Source organism: Amaranthus tricolor, chromosome 14 (genome assembly GCF_026212465.1).
Source record: "Amaranthus tricolor cultivar Red isolate AtriRed21 chromosome 14, ASM2621246v1, whole genome shotgun sequence".
Taxonomy (NCBI): Eukaryota; Viridiplantae; Streptophyta; class Magnoliopsida; order Caryophyllales; family Amaranthaceae; genus Amaranthus; species Amaranthus tricolor.
Window position 1 is genome coordinate 7,163,590 of NC_080060.1, and position 26,916 is coordinate 7,190,505.

The window sequence follows — 26,916 nt, forward strand, 5'->3', positions numbered from 1 at the left end:
GTCAGAATTGGACATATAATATGTCGTTAGAAAACTCTTAAAGTCTAGTTTCTAATGTCATAAATCTTGCATAATACAATTTTTCTATAAAAAGTTATGTCCAAAAGATTGAACATATATCAAATTTCAGCACAAGCAAATTTTAAACGATCATCATTTCTCACTCGATTATCGGAATTGGGCATGTGATATATCATAGGAAAGATCTTGAAGGCTAGGTTCTAATGCTGAAAACATTGCAGTAATGTGATTTTCCTATCAAAAGTTTTGGCCAAAAGAGTGATCATGTAGCAAATTTCAACACAAAACATGTGATTAGGTTTATTTTCCGATTTTAAAAAATTGTTTTCTTTTTAAAATTAATATTTTTTATTTTAATTTAATTATTATTAATAAATTTAGTTTAGTAATAATAATGATTGATTTTGTAAATAAAAATAGATTTAAGGGTATTTTACTAATTTATTAAAAAAAAGGGGGTGGCCAATAAAAAGGGTAACGAACTTTGAAAATTGGGAAAAAAAATTGTCAACCCCCAATCTTGAAGAAATACAAGATTCCATTCATTGTATGAATACACAAGAATACGATCAAGAATGGGGAAAATAACGGCGAGATGCAACCCATTCTTCAGGGGAGGAAGTTTATTATGGAGGTGCATCCATTTGGAGATTCCAAAGGCTAAACTTACCATCATTTAATGGTGAAGCCTCGAATGATTGAATCTTACAGGTCGAAAAATACTTTGCTTTTTACCGATTGAATGAGGAGGAAAAGGTTGAAGCAGTAGTAGTGAGTTTGGAGAGGCACTTCTATTGTATCGATGGGAGATCAAATCAAGTCCATAATCTGACGGAAAGATTTAAGGCAACTCAAAATCCGAAGGATTTGACACAATCTTTGTAGTGGTAGATCGGTTAACCAAATACACATATTTCCTTTCACAAAACACCCTTTGACAACTCTAATGGTAGCCACCCAATTCGTCAAAGAAATCTTAAAATTACACGAATTTCCAAGTTTCATCATATTCGACCAGACAAAGAGTGTATGAGTATTTTTTTGGCGAGAATTATTTCATTTGCAACAAACCTACCTCTTGAATTAGTCAAAAATATCTTCAATAATGAAGAAAATTTGTAATAAATAAGTATTTTTGTAAAAAAAAATTCTCAAACTTAGTTAATTAAAATTCTCTTGACATTTTCACTACCTTAATATATGTGCACTTACACTTGGGTGCAACAGAAAAAACACATTAGTATTTTCAATTAAATTACTTATTCTATCTCCATTTGCATCAACATCATATTCCATGGATGTGAAAACAAATTTCAATCAATGTGAACGTTCACGATCACCTAACATATGAACAATTGCAAATGAACAATAACATACGAACAATTGTAAATGAACAATAGGCTCCAAATCTAGCATACATGGTGAATATTATACATGTGCAAAGTAAGCACTTACAGTAACTAAATAAACAATATTATGATCAACCTCCAGCAACTACAGGGCAACCAGACGCTTTAATATACTCCCTCCTGTTTACCCTAATAGTTCATTCTTGTTCTCTAATTTGTATTCCTTTTGTCTTTTTTCAAACATCTTATTTGTTTTTTATACATTTGTCAATGCACTAATTTAATCTTTTATATCTCTATTGAGCATAATTAAAAATTATAAAAAAAATAGATATTAATATACCTTATATTGAGATGAATCAAACAAGACCCCATTTAACTATGTTTTAATTTATAGATTAAGAATAAATTACGAATTAATAATGGTTGATGAATAGTACTAAAAAGTAAATAGGGCATTTGAAAAGAAACCGAGGAATTATTTTTTTCATTATTTGTAAGTAATGACATGGTCAAGTGTGATATTATTTGATTCATTTAATGCAAAGATCATTCATATCAACTTTTTATAATTTTTAATTATACACAATTAAAGATATTAACGATAAAATTATTGCATTGACAAATGTATCCAGTCAACCGGGACTATTAGGGTGGATAGGAGGGAATACAATATAGTTGCCGCGCAGCATATGGGAAGGAGAGAGCACAAAGACAATGATGGACCAACCATGAATCTCAGCTCTTAGCTGACTATCTTGTTCAGCATTTCAGGTCAAGTATCTTCCCCTCTGTATTCCTTCCTTTTTAGAAAAAAATCTTCATTGGCTGTACAATTCCCAATAATTTACCGCTCAAATCATTGGTTAGAATCACGTTCTCACTGCAGCAGTGGCTAGTCCTCAATCGGCATAGTCTTGAGTCGTTTTTTCGCAAGAATTGTGCAGAGGATTGTAGTAGCAACTGTAGCAGCAAATCCAACAACATTCATGATAATTTCTCGTGCTGAGAGTGAATGCTTTTCGTCTGATGCATCTGCCAACGTCTTTATCAATATACCACTGCAAAATGATGAAAAAGTTCTACGAGTCAAATTCGTAACAGTTGCTTTTAAGAGATACAGCCATTTGTTGCAATGTTCGATGGGGACCTCCGTCTACACCCGTTTTATGCAAGAGCTTTTTCAGAGATACAGTTCAATTATGAAATGATAAGCAACTAACAAATGCTTGCATGATGGTAATAGACAACAAATTAACAGAGAACACAATGGGGTATGTAGTGCAATGTATTACAGCAGACCCACGAGAAATTTTTTAGAGTTAAGCCTTCAGATAATTTACCACGGATTTCGCTGCCACCTCCAAAAATCCCATCGCACTCAAATTTTATCTAAATGTAAAATTTTCATCCCCTTATGAGCTATGTTACTCGAATTCAGGTACTTGTGTCAAACTTGGGTAACCAAGTATTAAGGTCAACTATTTTGAGAAACGATCTCAATGATATTGGTCTAAATTGGAGTGTCCAAATGCAATATTCAGTGTTAATATGTCCATATCTGTCTTCACGAGCTATGTTACTCAGGCTCTTCGTTTCAACTCTAGTATCCAGATATTAGAGTCAAGTAATATTGTTCAATGCTAGTCCGTCTAAAACATAGAGGTATTTTACATTCAAAACCACCTTTTTTGTAAAGAAAACGATCTTTCTTTCACCTTTATTTTTCTTTGGGAAGATATGAACATGGCACCTTTGGGATCTACAGGATGCCCAATTATCAGATTCAAGACCCAGGCAATCTTGTAAGCTGTGTCTCTACATGAATGCTACACTGAAGTATGCATACACAGCAATGTCTAATCCCACAATAAATATATACCAAGCGTGCATACAATTATGATGAATCCATAACAAACCACAAAAGTAAGGTTGTACATGCTTTCTGAGATCAGACCAACAAACTGGTATATAAAATAGAATGTACAACTAGAAGTCTAGCTCGAAGGGTAAGGAATATAAAGATAATAACTATATCTCAAAACACGAAATGTTTATGCACCCAAACACATGATTGCAAAGACCGAAATCTTTCAATTTGTCCCTCCCTAAATAGCAAATGTAGTCTGTACCTCATACCTATTGAAAGCTTCCTAACCACATGAGCCCACTAACCTAATTATTAGCTCATAAAGTGGTGATAGAAAACTAGGAAGTACAACTTTGAAATTAAAGTAATGAGCAGAAGTGTGTTATTTGATTCAAACTAACAATGTTTGTATAATTGGACATCCTATGTTTTTTGAAGTACATCTTTACAAATCCTTCTCATTAATACAAAATTTACCTCGAATCAATGAAGTCATGAAGGTACAAATGCCCAAAAACAATACTGGCCTAGGGTTAACCTAAAGACATCCTTCCAATTGGCAGCCATTAGTTGGCCGTCTGCATTACTATCAATTAGGGTTTAGATTCTCAATTTATACTAATTTAGACTCTTCAAAGAAACCGATTACCTACTTCTGATCCAAAGAAGATATACTGCGATAAGATTTTTTCTGGCTCATATTAACTGCCATTGGGGCCATCAAAATCCAAAGAAGAAATACTGCGATAAGATTTTCCTAAAAATTGGCAAGCCTTTTTATAGGACTTCACTATATTAAAAGCTAAGCGTTCAATTACGAAGAAAGCTACAACAAACTTGTTATAAGGACTTCACTATAAGCCTTGGATTATCTTAATATTTTGCACAGAAGAAATTGTCACACTATCTTGATATTTGATGAGGGGTTAGATTCATATTGATTAATTTACAAGGTAGAGTACTGGTGTTACAAAAAATTGCAATGATTAACGCTTTTTTCTCTTACCAATGTCAAATATGCTAACTCGTAACTAGCTAGCATGTTGGTTCTATGTTCTATTAGCAATAGAGTACTGGTGTTACAAAAAATTGCATTGATTAACGCTTTTTCTGGATTGAAGGAATTGGAAGAAAAGGAGATTTGAAGGAATATAATTTACTTCGTTTGGATAACAAATTTGGAAAGGATAGATTTGGAAGAAAGGGATTTTATAGGGATTAAATCCCTTAGTTTTGAAATTGATTGAATCTCTCTAAAAGTGAAAAGATTAGGAAAGAAATTATTTTTTCTCTTCCTCTCCCTTTCTTTCCCTCTTAAAGAAACAAGAAAAGTTTTCCTTATCATTCCCTCCCTTCCCCATCCCTTTTTTTTCCTTTCCCTCCTAGTTTCTTATCCAGGCATAGTATAAATCTTCAATGCAAACACTGAGCATTCATTAAGCAACTGTGACCTTATATTTTTCATTGAGGACATCAAATGCCAAAAGATGATTAGGAAAACCGGAAAACAAATTTCATCTCACAAACACTCCTAAAAGATATTGATATAAATCCCAAGAAGTTTCATCAAAGAAACCCATAACAGATAAAAGAATATAGAACTCCTGCAAACTGGGACACGTAAAATTCACAGGGGAGAAGTAAATAACAGTCATAAATACCTATACAGTGAGACAAACACACAATAGAGTATTTTCAGCAAAAATAGTCTATACAATCAAAAAAAGCTATATTCAACGATAAATAAACAAAGATAGAACTTACGTGTAGATTGCAACCAAAACATCAGGCACCATGCCTAACACTGACCCCAAGATATACGGCCCATATTTGACGTTTGTCGCAAATGCACAGTAATTGTATATGATGTAAGGAAAAGGAGAAACTCTTATCAACACCACAGCTTGAAATTGATCAAGCCATCCTCCCTCACCAGCTAATCTTATGAGAGAAGCTTTCTTTGGGTACATTTCCATCCAACCCTGTTTGAGGATAACAAGCATTGAGTACAAATGACAAGATACAAACCTTACTCAAAATATTAAACATAATATGCAAGAAATATCCAACGATACAGTAGATACTGACTTGGATTTTGCGGCGAAAGAGTGAACCAACAAGGTATGGAAGAGAAACACCTATGATCACAGCAGGCATGATTAATAGGAAGCCGAATCCATAACCAAAAGTCATCCCAGCCACCCACATGGAAGGGGTGGAAGGTAAGCAAATGGTAGGAAACAACGACACGGTTACAAAGACTAAAAGTGCAAGACTAGGGGTACTGAATGAAGATCTCTCCCAGTTTATAATAGGAATAATTCCCTGCAAGGAAAAAAAATTGTGAGAAAGAAACGCTAGAGCTAAAAAAAGAAGAAATACTATAATTATGACGACGTTTGCATTCAGCTTAAACATCAATGCATGTTCGAGAGCAGTGTAACATAATTCGCCGGATAATCCACCTTTAGATTTTGGGATTCGCTCAAAATTTTTGATAAAATAGACCAAAATCGACCATAATTCACTTTTTTCGATTTGCGAATCGCGAGAAGATTAGCAAATTATGTGAAACTGTTTGAGAGGACTTTATTCATTTACTTTCTGGATCATCATATCCTGATACCGAACCACATCACTTTCCTGGCTAAAAGTCTTACGTTCCATCATTTCTGGTAACGAGCTTGACACATTCATCAAATATTGCAAACAATTATTTAACCCTCATATATAATCTTAATTCATCCGTTCAAAGCAACATCTACCGCTCCTACCAAGTGGTATAATTCTATATTGCCATCAATTTATACCCAAATTCCACTCCTTTCTTCTCCTTTGATTAGTAGGTAAATTGAGAATGAAAGTTACAACAAAGCAAAAATAGTTCCTTTTTACCTTCTGATTCACCTCCCTACTAGTCTACTAGTTTCATATTACTGAGTTGATGTGGTAGTAGTAAATTCTCACAAATGCAAGCAGAAGATGCACACAACATACTCCCTTAAACAAACAATCTCCAGAGGAAAAAAAATTAACATCATATAGATACAGCCAAAAATACAAAGGTATTCATATAATCAAGTTCATGAACATTTTCAGTTCAAAAAAATTTATGAACATTCTAGCAGTATTAAAAAGGAAACACACAAACTCAAACCCAAAAAGAAACGATTGGAAATAAAATCAGCTAAAAGCTTGTATAAAGCTGACATAACAAAGTCATAAACTTAGAAAAAAAAACAAATCAAATTAGAAAAATTCTCTGCACAAAAACGCCGGAATTAATATGGAATCCCATGTGAAAAAATTTCAAGTAAATTAAAAAAGAAGAGAGAATACCTTATCCATAAAGAAGGGCCCAAGCCATTTGAAAAAAACAAGAGCAAGACCCCCTAAAAAGACGAATAGTAAGAACAATTTAATCCATTTACAGATGAAACAGCAACCAATTTTAGTTCTGGGTGTTGAAGGTTCTGAAGAATTACAATCCACAATTGTATTCGAATCATCAACTTTATCACCCTCTTCTAAGAGCCGTAAATAAGGGTAACCAAAATGATCCTCAACATCTTTATCATTATCAGAAGAGAATCTTAGAGTAAGTTCCGGAACTCCGACGGCGACGACGTTTTTGTCCTTATTACCGACGATAAATGTCATCGTCTCTCAGCCGGAGATTGGTCGTTGATTACTTGATCACTGTCAATTCAGTTAAAGTTCGATTAATGAATGAATTAATTGAAAACAGTGTAACGAATTCTTCTTTTGGAAACCCTAAAAGAAGCGAGAATATAAATTTGGGGAAAAAAATTTATAGAACCGTTGAAACTTGAGTGGATGGAGCAAAGAATAAAAAGAGTAGAAGAGAGAGGAAGAATGGTGGGAAGGGGATGAAGAGACCATCAACGGCAACTTGGAAAATTTGCACGAAATTATTTTGCAACGAACAAGGGTTGTGCTTCCGTTAAATTTAACGACCACCGTCCCACCTATCCCTACGTTATGTCATTTTTTTATTTTATTTTATTTATTTTCTTGAATTGTGTTTGTTGAACTTTTTCTATTTTTGTAAACAATTTTCGAATTATAGTCTTAAAGTTTAGCATTTTTGTAAATTATAGTCTTAAAGTTTATTTTTTGTGAATTGCAACCACCAAAGTATTAAAGTTTGCAAGTTCAAACTAAAATATAGAATTCCGATTATTTGGGTGGTTAGAATTTTAGGTTAAGTAGTTGAAAATATGTGTTTTTGGCTGAACTTGTAATTTTTGATACTTTGATGGCTGTAATTCGCAAAAATGAATATTAAAACCGTAATTTGCAAAAGTGCTAAACTTAAAGGCAGTAATTAACAAATTATTTTTTTTATTGTATTTTCTTTTATATTGTTGAATTTTGTGACTTTTTTATATTATATTTTACCCCACTGTTCTTAATGAAGTTCTTATAAGAATGTTCACAAAAATTAAGAAAAACAAAAATTTTTAAATAATTGATATATTATTTTATTGAACAATTAATTTGATGGAGGAAAAGTGAGGACCATAAAAATTTTTAAAATATATAAAAAGTTGGTGGAAAAAATATGTGAATCACAATCAATAATTTTTTTTAAAGTTAATGGGAAACATATGGGGTCATAAAAAATATAAAAATGTTAAAATAAAGTTTGTGAAAGATACGTTGTTAAGTTCCATATGGATATCCATAAGAAAAAATTCATATTAATAATTTGACTTTTTCACTCATCTATTGTGAATAATATTACACTTTAGATTCTTTTCTAATAATTTAACATATATCATATATTTGTCCACAACATATCACATTACTAATAATAGTTAATAATAGGATATGTTGTCAACAAATTAAAATAAAAGTTAGATTATTCACAGTGAACTGAGGACAAATATTAGATAATTGAAAATAATATAAAAATAAAATTATTCATAGCAGACTAGCAAAAAGTTGATTAATGTCAAGTTTTTTTGTGTTCATAATCAGAAAATAGATATTTTTAAGTATCTAAAAATTTTTGAGTTATCATAATGTCATTATTAGGTACTCGAATTAACCTGTATACACAATTCTTAAGGCATTAGAAAATATTTTTCTAAACCACTTTTATTTTGTTATTGCGGAAAAACATAATTTAGTCACCTCTAAAATAAGCAATTTTTTTTCTACAACGTCTTCTTCAACATTAGATTTTGTCACATTAAAAGATGGCTACAATTAAACAAAAAAGCCTATATCACTCTCTCTTCTCAGTTCTCACACAAGTGCATATACATATATTCTTAAATAATAAAGGATAAAGTTTAAAGAAATATCATAGTTTTCAAATCAATGATATTTTAGTCATACTTTAAAATACAATAAAGGAAAAATTAAAAAAAAAAAAAAAAAACCTTTAGTATACTACCTTTTCAAAAAAAACTACATAATTTATCATTTTTTTTCAAAAAACTACCTTATATGATCCAAATGTTTGCAATACACTATCACTTTAACAGAAAACGTTTGTTGACTATCAAATGGAGGTTTGACTTTTCATGTTTTTTGAACGTGATACCCAATGTACAAGGAATGGTCATGTGTCCAGAACCCTGTTGGACCCGCCCTTTTTAAGATTCTGGGTCTTTTTTTTGAGACCTATCGGATTCAGGTCGGATCTGAATCTAAAAAATAGTTGGCGGGTTCGGGGGTTAGGACCTGGACCTGGACCTAGACCCAGACCCTACCTCTAGACCCTGGACCCGCCATGTAAGCCCGGATCCGAACCCTTATATATATATATATATATATATATATATATATATATATATATATATATATATATATATATATATGTCACGCTGTGGATGTAAAATTAGTATATTAAATATTTGCAAAATATGCTAATGACTTACAAAAGGTTTAAATGTGACAAATCAAAGAGACTTTTTTGAGATCCATTAAGGACCCTAAACCCATCAGATCCAGAGGAGTCTGAAAAATTTGGACTCTTAAGATCTGAATTTATAAAAAATAAAAGGATCCGAGTCTTGCCAGACCCGTTCCATAACCATCCCTACTCAAGTAACGATTTCTCCCCCCTTCATAACTTATTTCTCCCCACTCTTTCTGCTTCTCACTGTTTGTAGTGACAACTTGTGCCTGGAACATCATAAATATATAATCAACGTTTCAATTTAACATTTACTTCTTCAATCCATTGGTAATTTAAAAACAACTTTTATTTTCTTCTTTTCTCTACTACACTTTTTCTTTGAATGGTTTTGTTCATAAAGATTTCATCTTTTCTTTTCAAACTTCAAAATTCTCTAATTATACCTTTTTAATTACATAACCGAATAATATTTACTTAACTTTTTCTTTTTTAATTTGTTAATAATGGCTAAAAAAAGAAGAGCGTAAAGAGAATTCATGTTGATTGAAAATAAGTAACTAAATAAGGATATTTTCTTCTTACACTTCCTGCTTAATTTCAATTTGTTTTTGTGAATATTGGTTGATTTATCTGTTAATTTGTGTCTAATGTCATTGATCAATTTCTTTCATTTCCTTGATTATTTTTAAAGCTGTTCAAATGTGATCCGACCCGAAATCCTAACCGAAACCGAAAGTTAACCGACCCAAAAAATATATATGGTTCTTTTTTAGATTTATCGAACCGACATTATCCGAACCGAAGTTGTGCCCGAATCAATTTACAACCGAAAATTGTAAAATTGAACCCGAACTGCGACCGATTTTTATAACCAAGATATAACTGTTAACCAAGATTACCCAAACCTAATAGTGACCAACCCGAATCATGCTCAAAACCGAACTTGATCTAGCAAAAACCGATTTAACCTGAATGAATTTTTAATCGAAATGCTGTAAACCTGAACCAATTTTTAACTTAGAGGTATGATTGACTCATATTCAATCGTCTTATTAGTTAATCTAATAAAGTAATAGAAATTTTAATAAATTAAATTTTATGCATACATGGTTTCATATATTTAGAGTTAATACTCAATGGTCAATGTTTATTTAACTATTTTTAATCAAATTAGATGAAAAATGATGAAACTTTAATTTTAAGTAACAGTCAAACAAGTAAAAGTAACAAAGTAATAATCACTCACTGATTTGCATTTTAACTATTTTGCCTTAACTAAGGGGAATCTTATTATCAATTAAAAAATGTCTAACAACTTAATCTGATATTGACTCGATATATAGTAATTAGTAATTCGTAATCGAATTCTACTGGAAAATAATACCCGAACCTGATCTGTACCCGGTAAAATCGAACCAATTATTAACCGATGATAGTTCGAGACCGATTGACTACTCGACATGAACTTCAACCAACGCTAACTCTATAGCTCAAATAACTGATCTTCAACCGAACCGTGACTAACCGACCTGATCCGAGTGCGACCCGCCGTAACACGCATCCGAAAATAAACAATCTGAAATACAACTGAATCGAATGACACCCGTCCGAAACCGACCCGTTCACCCGAATGAACACCACTAATTATTTTTTAGGGTTTAGTTGATTGAACTTGCCTTTAATCTTGATTTTTATTTTTTGTCTTTTGTGTGGTGAATTGTAGAAACTTTGTTCACTATTATTCAACCTATGAGATAATAAAGCCAATACACTAGATTGTAATTTGGTATATTCTTGTGACTAAGAATTTAAAGGTCGAGTACAAGGTTTGAATGAAGATAAAGGCATTGTGTAAATGCATCAAACAAGGTATGAATGAAGATGATGATGGTTGTGCAGTTGAGAAATTAGGGGATGGAAGTGTTAGAAAGAAGAAAGGATTGAAATGTGCTTCAAAATATGACACTAACAATGATCAATCTAAGAGAATGGAATTAGGGGGAACAATATAGGAAATTGGAGGAAAAATTAGAAAAAAAAGTATGATCGATCCGGTCCGATTTGCGGTTCCAGGGCAGTTCCTTGGAACCAATAGGGCGGGTGAACCGGTTTGCGATTCCGCGGGTCGGTTTATGTCCACCGTTCCACAATTTCGTCAGAATTTTTTTTAAATCTTAACAGTTTAGCGGTTTAGTTTCGGATAATCTGCCCTGTGGCTATCACTAATCGCGTATTATAAACTATGCACAAGAAGTCAATTCCCAAAAATTCAATTGGTAACATAAACTAATCCCTACTAGTCGTGGATCCAAAATTTTAAATATTATCATATAATACTCCTTTTGTTCCCATGGTCATACTTTTCATTTAGTGCCCCATTTTCACTTAGAACATTTATATTTTGGGTATCCATTTTTTTATTTTTATCCATAGATCATAACTTAAAAAAAAAAAAAAAAACTTTGGGCAATATTATTATTGCTGGGTACAATTTTTAAATAATCACTAATTATTAAATTGTTATTTAAAAATTTGTCACATGCAATTACGAAGATTACGCCCTGACATATGTCATTGTTAAAATGTTTTTTTAATTTAAAAATCATTACCTACTTCAAAATTTTGTAAATTGTATCATTTTGGCTAAAAATATATTTCATCAAAAAGCCAAAAATATATTTATAATGAAAAATTGAGTGTATAAACTGTTTAGCTACAAATGGAGAATAATGAGTCGTAAATTATAATTACTAGTGTAGAAATCCGTGTAATGTACGATTTTTTAGCATCGACATATATAAACATATGATATTAAAAAAACTAAATCAAAAATATTATGCAGCTACAAACACTCAATTTTGACAGTTATATGTATAAATTAACTCTATAATTTTGAAAATTGTCAATAATATATTATGCAGTATTTTATATTTTCTAATTTAATCAATTTAACTATAAATAAATGCTAATATAAATACTTTAATGGTAGAGATATTTATTAAAATCAAATGTCATGTCATTTTTTTATTTAATAAATAATTTTTATTTAGCAAACTCTTTTTAGTTGTGACACTTAGAAATTTTCATACTTTTTAGTATAATGTATGATGGTCAAAATTAGATGTCATGTCATTTCTTTAGCCGATAAGTAAGTTTAATTTGACAAATACTTTTTAATTGTGATACTTCAAATTTTTAAGCTTTTTAGTATAATATACAATTTATTCGTAATAATACCATTATCAACCATTTACTATTACTAGAATATAATATATTTTTTTAATATAGATAAATTGCTGTTGAAACCGACAAAGAAATAAAAAAGGGGACCAAGAAAACGACGTCGCATGTTGTTTATAGGCTGTCGTAGTTATCCTCTTAATATCTGCCACGTAGACCATAAACACCTGAAATTGAAACACGTGTACAATTCAGTAAAGTAGCAGATGATAATTAAAATTTCTTAATTAATCACGGTCATTTGTCACAAAAAAGACAATAATAATAATAATATTATAATAAATAAAACTAAAAAAAATAAATTAAAATCAGAAAACTCTCAACCTATTAATTCTACCGTATAAGGATGATTTAGTAACATCATAAATCATGATTATTTACTAAGACTTGCTCAATATTAACCGAATCATTTACTAAGACCTTCTCAATATTAACCGCTCCTTCCGTTACCTTAAAAAAATACTACTCCCGCATTTCTTAAAGAATCTATTATTTACCAATTGGTTATTTAAGGTGTTCTATTTGTTGTTCTCATAAAGAACATTTAATTATGGACAAAAATAATTTCGTTCATCTTCATTTTAATATTTTAATACTTCCTCCGTTCCATAATACTTGCTACATTTTCTATTTTTGGCAATTTCATATTATTTGCTACATTTCCGTTTTTAGTAATAAAACAATCATTTAAAGTTCTATCTACTCCTATTTTTATCCTACTCTATACTCTATACTCTATAATAAAATATATACTATACTCTATAAAGTAACCTAACAACCTATTTTTTCTTATTCTTTTTCAATTAAAAATAATAAAATACTATACTCTATAAAGTAAACAATTAGCTACAGTGTTGGTCAATCACTTTTCTTAATTTCCGTGCCCATGTAAATGTAGCAACAATTATGGAACGGGAAGTATTAAGGAAGAAAACGAATATTAAAAATAGGTTAGGTTATAGTGGTACATAGCTTCAGCCTTACGAAAGGAATGGAGTAAGGGTGTACGCGCTTCTAAAAAAAAGAAACTGGTAAAGTGGTAATCCAGCTGTCTTGACTCCTAGGCGTAACGTTTTCTTTTGTTAGCCTGTTTTAAAACTTTGATAGTCATCGGAATTTTTTAAAACTTTCCAAAAATATAGGTGCAAGTGAAATGTACAATTTGTGTAAATTGTGTGGTTTATAGAACTTATACTTTAAGGTATTATAAGTATTTATTTTCATTTTTACTTTTGTTAATTTATTGATAGAAAGATAAAATGACAATAACAATATAATTGACAAATACATATATGAATATCGAATAAATATAATAAAACAATGAATATGTACATATTTAATATCGAATATACAGGCCCGGTGCATAAGCTGTGCATCCGGTGCTACAGCACATGGTTTAACATTAATGGGGGCTCCAACATTATTGCAAAAGCCCGTATAGTTTATAAAAGGAAGAACAAAATTAGTCTAAGAGCCTAATTAATACACTGAGAATCAAAATTGAAGATATCTTCATTGACCCAAATTTATTCCAACAACCCACAATATGAGTTTTTGGTTATAAAAAGGTCTCATTTTGAAATTTACACAGGATCTCCGAAGTGTTTAACACGGCCTTGCGAATGTATAATGCATTGCACTATCTGTTAGTTTCCAAATGAATGCAATAAGTGTGTTATGTTTATCAATGTTGAATTATACACTCACCTTGAAAATAAATGTTAGATTAGTGTTAATCTGGGAGAAATTAACAAGATTAGAAGACAATCTTGCAACAATTCATCTGGGAGGATTGAAGAAGCATTGAATGTATGTTAGAAGTATTAGTGCATGGGAAGGTCACATGCAATTGGAAGACACTTGTCCATTATAGAAGGTCATTATAAGCTAGTGGGACACATGTCAATAGAAGAAGCAAAGAGCACTATAAAATAAAGGAAAAATCACCAAAGTAGAGAGAAACTTGACACGTCCAAGCCAACAACTGTTGCATGAAAGGGAATTTTGGAAATTGATGAAATAATAGAAGAAATGTTCTACATGCACAATGATGGACTATAAATACGCATTAAGGAGCGCATAAATGAGGTAATTAATTTCTACAATTAAGAGAGACACAGAACTCTAAGTAATTTATTGCTAAGGAGTTATTATAACTGAATTTCAAGGACCCACGTTGATTTTCAGAAGAACATTAATAATACAATCATAAATCCAAGAGAGTAATTACCATTGTTCTAGTTAATCTTCAACAGAATATTTCTCAGATATTAATCACAAAGACTTCATGTCTAAATAAGTCCTAAGTAGTAATCCGCCTACCTTGGCGAAATAGCAAAGATAGGCTTCCACTAGCACTTAACTCTGATTAATCACAAATTAAAGGATTAAGTTTTTAATTAATTGTCCTATAAAATCAAAAAGAAATAATCAAGATAAATTATTATATTTAATTTGTGGTTGTACAACTAATTGATATAAGCTTTGAACCTCTCAATTTGAGTCAATAAATCTCATAGCATTATTATTATTATGGATGAATTTGGATTTTTTATTAGCTAGTTGGTTTGACTCCATTGGATTAGTACCCCGCTTGATTTTTATTTTTGTTTTCTTTGTAGTTGGCTTTACTTATTTATTTTATTTATATGTATTTAATTTATCTTTATCGTGTAGCTACGCCTCCTTATCTCCTTATCTTTTTCGAGTCGGGGGATTCTTTTGGCCGCGCTCTTCTCTATGAATATGAGTTGCCACTGTCCTTCCCTCCCCAGACCCTGTCCATAGTTTTTCTATGAACGGGATACACTAGGTAGGATGATGATAATGTTGCAGGATATGATTGTACTTTTCCCTTGGATGCTTACTGAGCTGATCAAGTCCTTGACTATGGTGTTTCCAGGGTCTTGTAGAATATGCATTATCAAATAAAGTCGAATATCATATCCTTAATGCGTGAATTTCACATTATATAATTGAATAAGAAATACCAAAATAGAGGTAATAGAATGTCAAATATCGTTCCTCTAATATTGGTCCACAAGTATCGAACGGATCACTACGCATGCTAGTGCGAAATCTCATTTTCTCATTACTTTTTAGGTGGAAAATATGCAGAGAATACTAGAATGTTGTGTGTAGAAATAACACGAACAAGTGCACTATTTATACACTTTTCATCACCCTTTCAATTTCACAAATGGAGGTTACAAACACTAGCGATAATTTAAATGTGTTCTAAGAGCATCTTATGTTTTTGGTGCCAATATATATATATCCGACCGATTACTTATATGTATGACCTCATAGAACCTGATTATAATAGTAATAAACTAATCATATTTAGATACAGATCATAATTGATTTCTAGTAAAACACTATGACCACCTAAAATAATCGAATATATTTTATCTCTATAATTCATCTCATTTATATATAATATTCGCATTTGATCAAAGGACAATAATTTCCTTCATTAAGTTGTGTAATAACAATGTACATGGAACTTTAAAAATATAAAATACTTGTGTTGTTTATATTGGTTTATCATCGTCAAATATGTACGGATGTACCTACGAGTACATGTATTCTACGTCATTATTTATTGCTCTTCCATAATTTTTTGTGACAATGCATTTTACTTTAGGAATTACTTATAGTAGTAGAAGTATCATAGAGGGATGAAATTAATATAATCCCTCCATCATGAGACTTATTTCACTTTTTTTAATTGTATTCCATCAATTTTGTTTCATTTGTACTAAGATTCTATATATTTTGTGTACACTTATTCCCTTTCTTAATAAAATATCTTTTTTCTTTGTTTATTGCATATGTAGTAAATTTGATAGAACGGATGGATTAGTACAACATAACAAAATAAATTGTGTAAAAAAAAATAATTCTTGTGAAAGACTGTCTCTCAAATAAACGATTTTAAAACAATAAGCTCATATTTTTATTTTATTTTTAATCTATATATCTAATGCATCTGTCGAAAAAATCGTATCTCACACCAAGAATAAAGGTATAAAATGCAATCTATAAAGATTAAATCCCCGTTTAGAAGGCCCTTTTCCCCCGTACGAAGCTTTATTCGTATTAATTCGTACAGTCTACAAATATAATCCCACGCGATCAACAGAAAATGGCGTCATCCTCTAATCTACTACACCTCTCAATTCAACTGCACCGCCGCCATTATCAGTCTCACCCAAGCTTCTCTTCCTCTCTTCCAAGAACATCCTCTTCCTCTCTCCTTCCCATAAAATGCACTACTCTCTCTCTATCTGATTCTTCAACATTTAGTTTCTCCTTGATCAATCATCATTTCAAGATTAAACTTATTGGATTATGATTTTTTTTGCAGGCCAATGTTCTCGTACTGTAGGGTTTCCGATTGTCAAATGTAATTTATGCATCCTCTCTTTCTTACTTATTGCTTGATTCTTGATGTAATTACAATTTAGTTTTTGTTAATTTGGAGTTGTTTGGTAGTTGGGAGCTTCCGTAACGTGGTGGTTAAATGTGTACCAAACGACTCTTCTGATGCTTTTCAACCGGAATCCATTGTTATTTCTGAGGTTACTAATCTTTTTTTATTTATCGGAATAATTGTATTGTTATTTTTTACGTTTTATTTATTTGGTTGCTTAACTAATTAGTTACGCATCATTTGATTAGTTGATTATGATTCACTCCATATGATTGGAACATATATATTCCCTACTTTCCTTTAGTTTATTCAACTTCAATTCTCTTTTTCTTGTGCTGCAATCCAATAATGTTGTTTTGGTTTATTCAATTTTTAATGACATTGCGTTGTATGCACTTGTTCTTTTAGTTTCCGGGGTACTAATGATATTATAAAATTAGGGTTTGCATATTTAAAGAATTAATCCTTTACATTAATTTTGATGGTTTTGGTTGTCAAGTGCCCTGTTTAAGAGTTTTTGCTAGGATTGCATTATTGTGGAATACCTGAGGATCATATGGTGGGCCAAAAGTACTAGGATGAGAAGGAATTGAAATTTTTATGGGAAGTTGATAAAAGTCATCAAGTGATAATATTCAACAGTTGGGAATCAATATCTAATAACAATTGCCACTATAGAAACCTGTAAATAAGAAAACTTTGTAATCCAATTTGATCGCATTCTTGGGTAACTATTCTTGTAAGAATTAGGAATTTATAGTATACAAAATTATGAATAGGATATATGTGCAATTTTTAAGCATGAAAATTATGCTGATTATGAGCCTAGTTGTCAATTTCATAGCAATGGTTCCCATATATTGCAGACCAATTGATCATGATAAGTTTTGCATTATGAATGACTTAGCTAGGTGAACTTATTATCTTGTAGTGCATGACTTATGACTGATTACTGTGTTTCTTCTAATCTAAATTCCACACTATGATCCACTTAAGAGAGCATGATTAAGCTGATTGCTTTTGTTTCACCTTTTTAGGAGGTTGAGAAAACAGAGGGTCTTTATGATATATTGAGCAAAGCAAATTCATTTTTGCCTCATATAGTCCTTGCAAGCACGCTGCTGGCTCTTGCATACCCTCCTTCTTTCACATGGTTTACCAACAGGTGGTTGTTTACTTGTTTGTTCTATTTCAAAATACTCTAAAGGATAAATTGCTGTGCATTGTTTGAAGTAAATATTTAAAAATTTTCAAATAATTTGTTTCTGCTTCTTGAATGCTATACTTTATTAGACTTCAGTAAAAGTGGTTCGATACTTCATAACACTATGCTCGTGCAAATGATGAGGCTGCTGGACCAATTTCCAAACAATAATCCGTGATACCCCACTGTGTTTAATAGTTAAGAGTTAAGAAAACCAGAGAATGAGGCCTCACTTGTTATCCATTTTTTGCCTGGAATGGTTTGCCAAAGATTTTTTTTTCTAAAATAAAAGAGGACTACTTGCCAAAACTCGATGAGTTCTCTGACAACAGAAAACAATCCAACTAAGATGTAAACTAGTGGTGAGACTTGAGCTTTTTCATCTTGTTAACTTAATGGGTCACATATAGTTCACTCGACAAGAACTTATTTTTGTAGAACAATGAGGAACTAGTTTGGTTAAAAATGATAGAAATCTAAAACAATAAATAAGTAATACGAAGACTTGATTGCTAAGGGGGTGTTTTCTTTGATGGAATGAATTTTCATGTGGTTTGATGGAAAACTAATGAGTTAAATACGGGGTGTAAGCAATGAGAGATTGGAGGAAAATTGGTTTTCTTAAAATGTTTACAAAAGGATGGAAAACTTTCTAACAGCTTTGTTTTTTGATGAATCCCTGCTCAACCAAACAATATGTTGAGTCAAGCTCCAAATCACCCTTTGGTGGAGGTGAGTTCGATCACCTCGTTACTTACTCTTTGGCTTGCACGTTTGAAAATAAAGTTGTGAGTGCAAGGAAGTATGAGAGCATATACTTTTGGTCACTAAATGAAGTGATGAATGATGATGAATTGGAGTGTCTTAATGTAGAGAAGATACGAAGATCAGAGGCCCTGATGGACCGCTCGACTGGTCGAGTAGTTGATCCAGAGAAGATTAGAATGTTCTGGAACACCGCTCACCCGGTCGAGCAGCTGGCGCTCGGTCGAGCGAGGCCCAGCACCCAAGTTCAGAGACATGCTATTTTATGCGGGATTTTTTGTGGGCTTTTAGCCATTTGTCCTAGGGTTTCCTAATATGTTGTATGACTATATAAGGAGTCTTAGAGCATTATTAGGAGTAAGGAGAGACTAATACAAGTGAGGCAAGTAGGGTTTACACCATTAGAGTTCCTTCATCTTTGTATTAGGTTGTTTGTGAGAGACCACCATTAAAGGTGAGGTCTTTGCTTTGTGAGTGTGTTCTCAAAGCTTGTGTGAGGCTTCTCATAGATGTATGTTGATATATTATGATAGTAAGCATTGTTTGAGAGGGAGGTATCCTTAGATACCTCATATATCTTGTGGTTTGCTTCTTCCATTGTTGTGCTCTGTTTTTGTGGTTGTTCTTTGCATTAGTTTGTTGTTTGTTTCTTCACCATTGCCATAGCCCATTCACAACACAATGGAAATAATTAGGAAAAATTGCACTTATTTATGTGAAAATTTGCAGATGATGACTACCAAAGATCAATAGGAAACCTTTTTATTATCACTAACAAGTGGATAACAAGTGTAAGGTTGTGTGCATGCGACCCCTAATTCCGCCCTAGGTGAGAGCCACTTTATGGCATTGGAACAATAAAATGTTGTGGTTTTCCGACACCCAGAGAGTTTGGAGGACTTGAACTGCCTTGTTTTGGACTTTGGAGGGCTTGAACTAAATAAATCAATGCAACAATAATGGAAAATGGAATGGGTTAATGCTGTGAGTTTTTAAACAAAATCAACATCTCAAATGTATTATCAATTCCACTTCATTTTTCAGTAACAGGGACTTTGACATGCTCAAGGTGCCCTTCTATATTCGTTTTTATTGGATAAATATTGAAGCCAATTTATGTGTTAGGTCAAGGTTTAGACAAGTGAGCTTCTTACACAAAAGTAAGAGTAGCTTGTGGCCCTGTACAAGACGGATAACAAGGCTAAAAGGCATATCATGGGCTACATATGCTAGCAACCTTGCGACCCTTGCATGTCAAAAGCTTTTCTTTGGAGAAAAGAGATTCTCCTCTGCTTCTTTCTATTTACTTTGAGAATTTGAGATTGTGCATCTATGGCAACCTGCATGGTCTTCCATGTGTGGTTTACTTGCAATTTGCTTCTCTCATTCCTCTTTGGTGTCAAATATTATGTATTACATGAGGGTACCTTGTACTACATTTTGTTTGATTCATTGTAAATCCTTGTTCAGTTTTTTTAGGGTTAGGATCAGTTGAAGCTCACAGTGTTCTCTGGTTTTCTTATTAATACTGTTATATACTTCATCTGTTATGTATTTAAACTATGAATAGGATGTGTAAGAAATTCAAATTAGGATATAAACACCAACTGACCAGCTTCTTTGTGTTGTTATTTACTTTTCTACAGGTATTATGCACCAGCATTGGGCTTTTTGATGTTTGCAGTTGGACTGAATTCTAGTGAGAAAGATTTCCTCGAAGCATTTAAAAGACCAGCTATAATTTGTGCTGGTTACATTGGGCAATTTGTAGTGAAGCCTCTGCTTGGATTAATTTTTGGCACAATTGCAGTAACAGTTTTTGGTCTCCCAACTCCTGCTGGTACTAGTCTCCCAGTCTTTCTCATTGCATGCTATCATGTTATGTATAATAAGTCTCAAATGGTTCTTACAGGTGCTGGGATCATGTTAACATCTTGTGTCAGTGGTGCCCAACTCTCGAATTATGCGACTTTCTTAACAGACCCAGCAATGGCCCCGTTAAGTATCGTGATGACTTCGTTGTCTACAGCCTCTGCAACTTTTGTGACACCTCTTCTTTCACTGCTTCTCATTGGAAAGAGATTACCTGTTGATGTTAAAGGAATGATGACTAGTATTATGCAGATTGTAGTAGTACCTATTGCCACTGGATTGCTTCTTAACAGGTGAAGTATCCTTCATTGAATTCGTTTCATGTCTTGCTCTTCCTTTTATTTGTACCATGATAGTTTTGGTGTTTATTTCATGACTCCTACATTGGTGCAGGCTGTTTCCAAAATTCTGCAAGGCAATACGACCCTTTCTACCTCCACTATCAGTTTTTGTAACGTCTCTTTGTGTTGGTGCACCTCTTGCTATTAATATAAAAGCTGTTATGTCCTCTTTTGGAGTGACCATCTTATTCCTTGTAATCATGTTTCACCTATCTGCGTTTATTGCTGGTTACATGATGTCTGGCTTCGTATTTCATGATGCAGTTGATGCGAAAGCTCTCCAAAGAACACTTTCCTTTGAGACTGGTGTTGTATATTCATCTGTTGACTTATTTGGATGTGATACATCTACTAACAATGCTTATAGTTGCTTAACTTTTCCATGTAGGCATGCAAAGCAGTCTTCTTGGACTGGCACTAGCTAATCGGTTTTTTGAGGATCCTGTTGTGGCAGTACCTCCCGCTATTTCTGTAAGTCCTAGCATTCTCCTGCAATATTCGAATTGTTTGTGTTTTTTCCTATAAAATGTAAATTATCTGATTGAAGCTGTCTTGTTTTTAATTAGAATAGACATGTGTAAACGATGGCATTATTGAATTGATCTGTCCTGTTTATCCGCAGTTCTCATCCTCTCTGATTTATTCCCTATACTCCTGTACTGTTTCTTCTCCTTGGTTAATTGGGAACTATTGGGTGTTCAATTGTTTCCCTTGGAGTCTCTGTAGTGCATTGTTGTCCTCATTATGATTTAATCTACTTAATACTGAATATGTGGCCAAGTCAAACCGCATTTCAATTGCTAACAAATGATATCAATTTCTTGAAGATTAAATTCCTTAATTTATCTGGAACTTTTAATAGCTAAAATAGAAGAATAAACGAAGAAAATCATTGTTTCAGTGAGGTTCTGCAACTGTATGTTTGGATTGCACTGCTAGATTTAGCAGAACTTCTTGAGCTATTTCATGCCCAGAATTTCAGTTCCCTAGTTCTATGAAATTATTAGGGAAAGCTGTACTCCTTATTGGTGGGTTAAAAACTACTGTTAATCCCATCACATACAATGTTTTTCCACTCTCTATCCTAGAATTCTTCCTCTCTTCGTATCATAATTTTTAGTCATTGTTACTAACAGCAAACAAACTGTTTTAATTTTTTTGTCCCTTCCAACACTATGACATTGTCTCCTTCTTGTTCGCTGTTAGTAACAACGAATAAAGAATTTTGATTTTTTTGACCAGTTTCTTTGTTCGTTGTTAGTAACAACGAACATACCTAACCTCAGCTTTGGCATGGAGACACTTATTTTGGAAATTAAAATTTATCGAAGCTTATTTTGGGTATTTTGTTTAATTTTAAGCTTATTTATTTGATTATTTCAGAAAATCAACTCCTTATCTTTTAAGTTAACTCAAATGTATTGCCAAATACACATGGTTTGAAGGCAGGTTGTATGCAGGAACTGTTGGAATATGTGGCAATGCATAAAACATAATGCATAAGCATTGGGTTATTCTAACTGTCTGACTGTTGCCCTTTTTGTTTTGCAGACAGTTATAATGTCTTTAATGGGGTTCGCTCTTGTTATGTTGTGGGCTAAGAAGAAGGAATAACAGTTTTATGATATTGTTCCATTATATTTTTGTTGAATAACTCTGCATTTTGTAGCGGCGGACGGAAATGAAGATTGTGGTCACTAAAACAGCAATTACAGTTAAGCTGGAACAAAGGTTTTGTTAACCAGATGTCTGAAATATTGAGCTGGATATACCTTAAGTAGGTTTAGGGAATAGGGAGTGTGATAAGCAAAGTAAAACCACACATCATATATCAATATTAGAGGCGCATGAAGAAAGCAATCAATGGAAACTTAAGAATGAGAATATAACAAAATCCAGAAAAGAGTATTATTGTAACTTTTTCTGCAATTGTTTCTACTTTCATTTTGTTCTCATTTTTTAGTTTCATAATCTTCTCATCTTTACAAATGGTAATCCATTACATTTGGTACCGAGCTTAAACAGTCTCCAATGACCGGTACAGTTCCAAATTTTGAGGACTTGCGGAGATTGGATGTTGACACTTTTGATGAATGTTTCCAAATTGACAAAACCGAACATTTTTTAATATTGGTTATAAAGTTGGTACTGTTAGCTATGAAAACTTCAGAGTTTTTGACTCTTTGGTGCCATTGCGAATGCTGCTAAACGAATGAAGAAAGGTATGAACCAACAAAGAAGTTAGAGGTTATTGTGTAGTGCCCTCAAGACCATGAGAAACCAGTGCGAAAAGTTTTGGCAACAAAACAGAGCTATCATTAGAGAAAACAAAATTCTCTTGGGAATCAACAATTTCACTCACTTTTACCTTGAAGACAATAAAATGAACTAACCCATCAAATGTCAATATCTAAAATCAACATGCAACTTGTAAGGATTTTTTAGTTTACGTTTGAATCCAAAAAATATATTCCTCTTGTCCCTCTGAAATAACACTATTTAATTTTAAAATGTGAAATTTTTTAAATCAAATGATACTATTTCAAATTGATTGAGGCAGTATCAATTATCAAATTAATTGGCAGTGAAGAACCACTTGCAGAGAACTATGAAGGAGGTACATAAGTGAACAAAAACAGCTATAAAAATTTCGGTTCTCAACTTTTCAATTATATCACTGGCAAATGTGAGCAACAAATAGTTTTAACAGCAATCAATGGCACCAAATTAATTGCAGGGCACATTGTTTTGAAACGGCTTCTTCATGTATTTTCTTTTTCTGCTCACCTACATTCCCATTCCAATTGCCCTTAGTTCCCTGCTTGCGTCAACCTGAATGCTCTCTCGTTATCTACACCAAATTTTCCCTTTGTTTCCTTCATAGACTAACCAAGAAGGAAAATCATTCCACCCAAAGCAGGACCATTGAGAAAGAACCTTATGATCAACTAGAGCTAGGAATCCTTATCACTGGCAGTGACCAACTGTCCAGGTCTTTGCGAGTGCTGATCCTTTGGCAGAAGGTAAGGTGGAAGAAATCGAGGTATCGTTAAACCCACCACCACGCATAGCAAAGCTAATGCTGCAACCAGCCAAGCTTCGTGGGGAATGCCCAGCATCAGCTCATCACAAACTGTAACATTTACAAGCTTGAATGAGTAACAAGTGCAAATTTATATATTGAGCACCAATAAAACAGGATCTAATTACGCAGAGTGATGAGTTTTCCTTCTAAACCATTCTGATTTTGAAGGTATTAGTTCCACAAAAAACATAGTAGGAATCCATCCTTTGACCCCCCACCCCCCTCTCCTTGTTTTTTGAATGAAGAAAGCCTCATCCCCCTCTAATTCCAAACAACACAAAAGACATGAACTATGTTACTTGGACTCGGGTACTGATGTTAGATACTGGTACGTGTCCAAAATACATCTAAATATTCAATTTTACGCCATGAAGTGTAAGTGCCATACCAATGTCCGAGGATCAAGGATCGGACACGGGTACGTAAAGCAAAATGAAGAGTCCGGTAACGTAGGACATGAATATATAATATAGATGCAAGTGTATTCTAGACATCACAATTCACAAATGAGTATTCTTAATCATGAGTAAAAACTACGACAATAAACTATGCTTTCCAAATCGAAGATAAGAAAGTGAAGTACCTATATTAAACAAGATAAACTATGACAATAAACTATGCTTTCCAAATCGAAGACAAAAAAGTGAAGTACCTATATTAAACAAGATATTTTCCCTTTCCGAGACACCAGGTATGGCAACAAATCCCTCAGGTTCCACAGTTACCAGAGCATACAATTCACCCTGTCAAATTTCCATAAACCAAAATTATAAGCCATAAATGATAAGATGATCACCGTTTCGCAATGAGCATACTCAAACCTCACGATTGATCTCATCAAGGTCCCCTGCTTTGAATATAAGTTTCTCTGTATTCAGCAATTTTCTTAGCCGATTAATCCCGACATCAGAGTTCCCCCTTCTCAGTTCTAAAGAAAATTTTGCAGGTATCTGTAATGCTTCAAACACCATTAGTAAGCCTCTAATGCGATCAATAGTATCTCAAGGAAAAGTTCACATTTCTCAATGATGTTAAGAACACATACAGAAGCCGGGTATGATATCTTCACTTCATACCAAGTATAAGGTTTAAGCCCTTGAAGCAAGTAATAGTGGGATCCCATATGCAATGGTAGTGTTTCCGCGAAGAGCTCTTTACCAACATACAAGACATTGTGGTCAACACTGCAAAACATAATCAGATTTATATGTTGCAATAAAACCCAAAAATATTTAGATACGAATTTCTCAAAACAAGCTTGCAATGAACTAATACTAGCATCTGTATCAAAATTTACCATTCTACCACTTACACTATGTTTGGAGAAAATATTGAAGAGAAAGGAAAAAAGGGAAGGGGAAACAAAAGAAACGGGAGGGAATGATAGGAAAAGTTTTCTTTGGCATTTTCTTACCAAATCATTCCACTTATTGAGATATTTTGTCATCATCAAAATTAAGGGAACTAATCCTTTCAAATCCGTTCCTTCTGAGTTCCTATCTTCTAAATTTGTTATCCAAATACACGAAATTGGACCCCTTCAAACCAAATCCTTCCATCCAAACAAAGTGTTAATGTAATCCTTCTTCATTTTAAGTATCCCATTTGGAATTCCAAATCTGCACTATTCTTGAAACACTCTTGTTTTGTACTTTATTCCTACTCTGTGAGTTAAAACACAGTAAATAGGGTTGTGTTTGATTCGTAAGGATCGAATGGGATACTTGATATGAATAGTAGAGACTGTTAGAGATACACAAAGAAGCTGAGACTTCAACAATAAAAATCCTACTAGGGAGTGTTAGAGATAAACAAAGAAGCTGAAACTTTAACAATTTTAAAAATCCCAAATCAACAATGCTACAATATATGAAAAATTCATGGGATGTTTATGCGAGTATGCACAAGATATTTTCCAACAAGTCATGAATGAACAAATCGATCAATTTTTCATCAGGGAGTTGAAATTTTAGGGCACAATTCCAGCAACAGAAGATGGTGATTGCAGTTTATAAAGAATATGAATATGATTACAAGAAAAAAAAATAGATAACAAGAATTAGTAGAAAGTAATTTGAATCATAGCAGTGTAAAAGAAGGGAATATGAACCTGTATCCATAAGAGAAAGTTGAGAAGCTCAATACTGTAAGGCCAATAATGTTGAAAAAGGACAACATTTGAATTGTTCTGATGCTAACTTCTTAAGAATGATTAGCTAACAATGACTGATCGATCTTGCAAATTGATTCGTTTTATCAAAATGTCTTGAAAATTGACATGGAGTTTTTCCGGTGAAGAGCTCAAGGAATTTCTGACGCAAGGGGAGACCGGAGAACAAAGGGGTTAACACAAAAATAAAACAAGTAATCAATTCGATTTAAGGGCCGGGTTGGATTGAAGTAATTGCCGGCTCCGTTTATTTAAAAAATATGTTATGAACTTATGATCAATAAAAAAAATGTTAAAATGCCAAAATATAAGGGCACTATTAGTGATTAGTAAAGTTAAAGGTAATTAGGAATGATTAACAAAAGTCAAAAGTGATTAGTAATGGTCAATGGTCATTTAGATCGGTCAAAGGTTATTTAGGTTGGTCCATGGTCACTTAGCCTGAATAACGTAGAATTTGATATTTTGGGTTGTAATTCGTAAAAAGAAAAAGAAAAAAGCTGTAATTTGCAAAAAAAGAAAATAAAAATAAATTTAAAGCTGTAATTCGCAAAACCCTAAATCTGAAGACTATAATTCGCGAATTACCTAGGGTTATACTTTATAGACCAAGTCTAAGGTGGATCGGTTCTAAAGCAGGTCCATAAAGCGGGTCTAAATATACTATCAGT

General features: G+C 32.8%; 3 protein-coding genes across 4 annotated transcripts; 1 reads left to right on the plus strand and 2 right to left on the minus strand.

Annotated features, from left to right (window-relative positions):
* Window positions 1–1,322: 1,322 nt before the first annotated feature.
* LOC130800511 (uncharacterized) lies at window positions 1,323–7,215 on the minus strand. The gene is made up of 4 exons (XM_057664094.1): window positions 6,580–7,215; window positions 5,329–5,565; window positions 5,005–5,222; window positions 1,323–2,431 (listed from the first exon to the last, which is right to left on the minus strand). The coding sequence occupies exons 1-4, from the start codon at window positions 6,898–6,900 to the stop codon at window positions 2,266–2,268; spliced, it is 942 nt and encodes a 313-aa protein (XP_057520077.1). The 5' UTR covers window positions 6,901–7,215; the 3' UTR covers window positions 1,323–2,265.
* Window positions 7,216–16,433: 9,218 nt separating this feature from the next.
* On the plus strand, window positions 16,434–23,154 carry LOC130800513 (probable sodium/metabolite cotransporter BASS6, chloroplastic). Of its 2 annotated transcripts, XM_057664095.1 has the most exons (9): window positions 16,434–16,644; window positions 16,743–16,781; window positions 16,871–16,956; window positions 17,846–17,973; window positions 20,424–20,617; window positions 20,690–20,942; window positions 21,043–21,296; window positions 21,379–21,461; window positions 22,542–23,154. In XM_057664095.1, the coding sequence occupies exons 1-9, from the start codon at window positions 16,521–16,523 to the stop codon at window positions 22,602–22,604; spliced, it is 1,224 nt and encodes a 407-aa protein (XP_057520078.1). In that variant the 5' UTR covers window positions 16,434–16,520; the 3' UTR covers window positions 22,605–23,154. The 2 variants fall into 2 exon arrangements, with proteins under 2 accessions (XP_057520078.1, XP_057520079.1); XM_057664096.1 differs by lacking the exon at window positions 17,846–17,973 and having other exon boundaries at window positions 16,542–16,644; window positions 22,542–22,979.
* Window positions 23,155–23,307: 153 nt separating this feature from the next.
* LOC130800514 (uncharacterized) lies at window positions 23,308–26,500 on the minus strand. The gene is made up of 5 exons (XM_057664097.1): window positions 26,186–26,500; window positions 25,121–25,259; window positions 24,897–25,025; window positions 24,728–24,818; window positions 23,308–24,123 (listed from the first exon to the last, which is right to left on the minus strand). The coding sequence occupies exons 1-5, from the start codon at window positions 26,251–26,253 to the stop codon at window positions 23,945–23,947; spliced, it is 606 nt and encodes a 201-aa protein (XP_057520080.1). The 5' UTR covers window positions 26,254–26,500; the 3' UTR covers window positions 23,308–23,944.
* Window positions 26,501–26,916: the final 416 nt, after the last annotated feature.